This window comes from Corvus brachyrhynchos, unplaced genomic scaffold (assembly GCF_000691975.1).
Source record: "Corvus brachyrhynchos isolate BGI_N302 unplaced genomic scaffold, ASM69197v1 scaffold787, whole genome shotgun sequence".
Classification (NCBI taxonomy): domain Eukaryota; kingdom Metazoa; phylum Chordata; class Aves; order Passeriformes; family Corvidae; genus Corvus; species Corvus brachyrhynchos.
This window is the reverse complement of record NW_008239142.1, coordinates 364512-369438: the sequence shown is the minus strand read 5'-3', so window position 1 is coordinate 369438 and position 4927 is coordinate 364512. Positions and strand designations below refer to the sequence as shown.

The following is a 4927-nucleotide window of genomic DNA, read 5'->3' as shown; positions in this document are numbered from 1 at the left end:
TGCACCACGCTGGGCTGCTCTCCCTGACGCTGGTCGATCACCACGTCCTGCCCGGGTGAGCCGGGGGAGGGTGGCACGGTGGGGGATGGCCAGGGCCACCCACCCAGAGCCTCGGTTGATTTTGCCGCCCAGGGTGGGTCAAACTGATGCGTTTCTGGGGTGTTTTTAGGGTAGGAAAGGAATACAGGGATTTCCCACGCTCTGCCAGGGGTGACCCTTCCCTTGTTGCCCATCAGTGCCGACGCTGCCCTGGAAGAGGCCGTGGTGGAGGTCCTGGACCACCGGCCGCTGGAGCGGGACCGCGGTCCCCCGTGCCAGGTGACCGTGGAGCCGGTGGGCTCCTGTGCCACGCTGGTGACCGAGCGGATCCTGCAGGGCCCCCCGGGCGTGCTGGACAGAACCACGGCCGCGCTGCTACACGGTGAGCACGGGGGGGGGGGTCCTGGCTGAGCCCCGGCCCAGGGGGACGGTGACAACACGGTCCCGCTCGTCCCCGCAGGCACCATCCTGCTGGACTGCGTCAACCTGAGCCTGGCCGCGGGCAAGGTGACACCCAGGGACGTGGCCTGCGTGTCCCTGCTTGAGGAGAGGTTCCCGGAGCTGCCAGCCCGTGATGCCGTGTTCCAAGCCCTGTACACAGCCAAGTTTGATATCACAGGTGTGTGTGCCAGGGCCGTGGCACCCAGATGTATCCCCCCTTCTCCTTGGGGACAGGAAGGTGGCCTGGGCCTCATCCCCTGCTCACCTCCCAGGGCTGACGACGGAGCAGATGCTGCGGAAGGACCTCAAAGTCCTCTCCAGTGACGACGTGGTCGTCCCCATCAGTGGCATCTTTGAGGACCTGGAAGTGAGGCTTGGGGGTGAGGCAGGGAGTGGCACACTGGGGACATCACGGTGATGCTGAGACCCCCTCCCCTCTCTCCAGACGTTCCTGCACCGGCCTGGCTTGCTGCAGGACCTGGAGGCTTTCTGCCAGGCCCGTGGCTACGCAGGGCTGGTGGCCATGACCGTGTCCTTTAACGAACGCCACGAGCCCACCCGGAAACTCGCGGTCTACAGCCGGCAGGAGCCCCTCCGCAGCACGGTCAGTCAGGGGGCCAGGGTCAGGCACCGCCGGGCAGTTCCCAGCTGTGGTTTGCCCCAGAACCTCCCAGTTTTGGGGGTGCTGGGGAGGTCCCAGCCCCACGCTCGCTCCCCCACAGCTGTGCCGGGCGCTGGAGGAGGCGACGACACCATCCCTGCTCCTGCAGCCGCTGCCCAGCCCCTCGCCCTGCGTGGTCGCCTACGCCCAAGGCAACGCCGTGGCCGCTCGGAAGAAGGTGCTGCCCATCCTGCGGGCAGCACTGGGGGGCCTGGGAGCTGCTGGGGGTCCTGAGGAGGAGGCGGTGCCCCCCCCCCCCCCCATGAACAGCCTGGTGGAGGAGTGTCCACTGGCGCAGGCCGTGCCCCCGCTGTGTCCCCAGGATGTCCGGGAGCGGGTCAGCCGCATCGCCGCGGGGCAGCCCCCCGGCTCCCCGAAATAACAGCGGGCACCCCGCGGCTTTTTGAGGTCCGGATGAGAAGTTGGGGTCCCTGAGCGGGCCCCGGGGCGGTGCCTGGGTGTGGGGGGGTTGCAGCTGCCTTTGTTAGAGCTCAGCTCCTGGTTGTCGTCGTGGTTTGTCCCCCACAATGGGCTCCCTCTGCCCCAACGGTCCCCAGGGTGGGTTTTTGGGGACGCCACGGGTAGTTGCACCCCCTTATGAAGGTGCTGGGGTGGGGGAGTTAACGAGTTCTTGACGATCTTCCTTCCTTGGGGGGCGGTGGGGGGCCCCAAAGGGTGGGTTGGGACATGCAGCCGTCCAGGATTGTCACCGTTTTCCAAGGATTAAATTTCCAATTTCTTCCAGTTTTGGCTCTTGGCTTTTATTCTGGGATGGGTCTGGTGCTGCCCCTCTCGCACTGGGGGTGCCCTCACCTTCCCCTCCCCTCCCCCCCAACCATGGGGTGCAATCCCCTCTACAGTGGGTCAGAGGAACATTTTGGGGTGTCCAAGGAGGGGGTGTCAGTGCAGCCACACTCTCAAGTCCAGCCCAGCCAGAGGAAACTGGTTGTGCCATACAAGTAGTGGCATCTGCCTGCTGTGAAGATCAACGGGCTTGGCTTCTCCCAGTGGATTTGGCTGCTCCAGGAGCAGAGGAGGGAGCGAGGAGCCTGGGGCAGCTTTGTGCACCCACCCCTTGGGCCAGCACAAGGGATTTATTTCCAGGCTGGAATGTTTTTTCCCAAAAAACCCTGACCCCCAGCACGACGCAGGACTGGCAAAGCCCGGCTCCCACCGGAGCCCAGCGCAGGGGAAAGGCTCTGTCACCCAGCACGTGCTATTTAATATTTAATCCTGGCGCTAATTAAACTATGTACACCCGCGCCTGAATTCCAGAGCCCTTCTCGGGTCAGGCCCCGGGGCCGGGGACAATTCCGGGGTGGAGGGGACCCCGCCACGGTCTTGCCCCTGAGGCGACGGAGGCTGCTCAGGTGGGTTTTGGAGCTTAAAAATAAGAACGTGTCCTAAAAAAAGGAGGGAGGTGGGAGTTTGGCGGCGGTGGGAATGCCGGCTGGAGGCACTGTGGGCTCGGTGACGCTGAGACACCGAAGCGTTGGGGTTTGATCCTGGTTTGGCACCGAAGCATCGGGGTTTAATCCCGGTTTTGCTCCAAAGAATTGGGGTTTAATCCCGGTTTCACATGGAATCCTGGTTTGACACCAGAACATCTTGGGTTTAATTCTGGTTTGGCACCAGAATATCAGGGCTTAATCCCGGTTTTGCTCCTCTGTGATGTTCTGGGAGGCAGCAAATCTGCCTCTGCACCATGACCGTGATTCCCTAGAGAACCTGAGGCACCGCTATGCAGCCCACGGGAGACACCGGAGTGGAAAAAGGGAAAAGTGAGAGGATTTGGCACATGTGGGCTGCGCCTGGCAGCTCCTGGCACGTTTCAGGGGGGTGGCTGTGTCCTTTCCAGGTGGGGCAGGAGGTAGGGGCTGTTGTCCCTGCTCCCTCCCCATGTCACCGGCCAGTGCCTCTGGGCAGGAGGGATTTTCCAGAGGGATGACGACCCAAAATCACCGGGAGCTGGGTGAGGGTGGTGCTGCATAAATACCGCGGGGTTAAAGCACTCGAGGTCGCTTCTCCTCCAGCGGGGGGGGATCAGGCAGTTCAAGTTTGGGCTGAAAAAGCCAGGAAGCTGCAAAATCCGAGAGGATGGGTTATGGGAGTGCCCAAGTGGTGGCTCTGAGGGGGTGGTGGGTGCTCAGGGCGCCATGGCCTGGTACTCACACGCTACAACACGCGGGAGTTGCTCCACTGTCGCTCCCGGCCACCCTTGGACCTCATCTCCTGGACAGCACCGGTCTGCAGAGAGGACTTGTCACCCACCTGTGCCACCCCCTTGCCCAGCCAGGAGACCCAGCACCTCAAAACCAACACCCATCAGCCATCCCTGAGAGCCAGCACCCCAAAACAACACCGGGCCCCCAACTGGGAGACCCAGCTCCTCAAAACCAACACCCATCAGCCATCCCTGAGAGCCAGCACCCCAAAACAACACCGGGCCCCCAACTGGGAGACCCAGCTCCTCAAAACCAACACCCATCAGCCATCCCTGAGAGCCAGCACCCCAAAACAACACCGGGCCCCCAACTGGGAGACCCAGCTCCTCAAAACCAACACCCATCAGCCATCCCTGAGAGCCAGCACCCCAAAACAACACCGGGCCCCCAACTGGGAGACCCAGCTCCTCAAAACCAACACCCATCAGCCATCCCTGAGAGCCAGCACCCCAAAACAACACCTCTAAAGCAACACCCATCATCCAACTGTGGGATTCCACCACCCCAAAACCAACACCTACCACCCCAAAAAACACCACCTGTCACCCAACCCAGGGACCCAACACCCCAACACCGAGCCTCAGCCCCCCACCCCGCCCACAGCAGCGTGGGGGTACCATGGGCAGCCCCTCTCCCGCGGCCATGTCTCCGGAGCCGATGTGTGTCAGGTGGACGAAGTTCATGGGCTCCCCGATCATGGAGCGGTCGATCCGTCTCCTCCTCTTCTTCTGCAAGGTGATGAAGGCCGTCAGTCCCCGCTGACCCCACGCCCTTCCCCGAAATGGCTGCACTGGAGGTACTCACGGGCTGGGGCTTCTCCACGACGCAGCAGCCCAGCTTGTGCCAGAAGTCGCTCATGCTCGCGGTGGTGGCAGCCAGCGTCCCCCCGTGCTGGCACAGCTGCCGGGACCCCCGCGCAGGGTCACTCCATGGGCACACCTGGGGGCACCTGGTCGGGGTGGCGCAGCTGTGGAGAGGAGCAGCTGGCTGTGAGTGGGAAGGGAGGGTGATGCTTTCAGGCCTCACCTCCCCAAATTAATGCCAAAGCAACTTTCCATCAACCAACAAAAGCCAGAGACCCCCCAGCAGACCCCTGGGGTCACACACAGACCACACAAGGGGACACCTGTCACCGCAAAGAGATCCCCAGGGGTCGCACAGAGGTGCACCAGGGACCCTGGGCATCACACACAGACCCCCCCAGAGCTGTCCCCATGGCCAGGGCTGGATGGGGCCCCGAGCTTTGTCCCCCGCCCCGGGGCAGGACACAGCTGAAGGATGCTGCGGCAGGATGGGGGGGGGATGGAGGCAGCCATGGCAAATCCCAACTCCCTGAGCCAGGCAGCTATAAATATCCCAGCCTTTCCGAAAAGGGGCCGGAGGTTGAGCTCTTCCGCTCCAGCTTGAAGAGCAGGCGGGGGAGAAATAAACAGGAGCTGCTGGGATTTTACCCCAAACTCCCACGGTCCTGCCTGGGGTAGGCAAGGGGGTGTGGAAAGGGGGGTTCACCCCCAAAAATGGGGGCTTCCCCTTATGCCAAGGAGAGACGACTCCCTTGCCG

General features: G+C 62.9%; 2 protein-coding genes across 2 annotated transcripts; one reads left to right on the top strand and one right to left on the bottom strand.

The window, feature by feature from the left end:
• The first annotated feature begins 6 nt into the window (after positions 1 to 6).
• On the top strand, positions 7 to 1885 carry PRUNE1 (prune exopolyphosphatase). The gene is made up of 6 exons (XM_017740080.1): positions 7 to 55; positions 237 to 421; positions 500 to 658; positions 753 to 847; positions 926 to 1084; positions 1203 to 1885. Exons 4-6 carry the CDS (start codon positions 770 to 772, stop codon positions 1521 to 1523), a joined length of 558 nt encoding a protein of 185 aa, XP_017595569.1. The 5' UTR covers positions 7 to 55; positions 237 to 421; positions 500 to 658; positions 753 to 769; the 3' UTR covers positions 1524 to 1885.
• Positions 1886 to 2261: 376 nt separating this feature from the next.
• CDC42SE1 (CDC42 small effector 1) lies at positions 2262 to 4369 on the bottom strand. The gene is made up of 4 exons (XM_008638148.2): positions 4171 to 4369; positions 3984 to 4094; positions 3314 to 3388; positions 2262 to 3221 (listed from the first exon to the last, which is right to left on the bottom strand). Exons 1-3 carry the CDS (start codon positions 4222 to 4224, stop codon positions 3317 to 3319), a joined length of 237 nt encoding a protein of 78 aa, XP_008636370.1. The 5' UTR covers positions 4225 to 4369; the 3' UTR covers positions 2262 to 3221; positions 3314 to 3316.
• Positions 4370 to 4927: the final 558 nt, after the last annotated feature.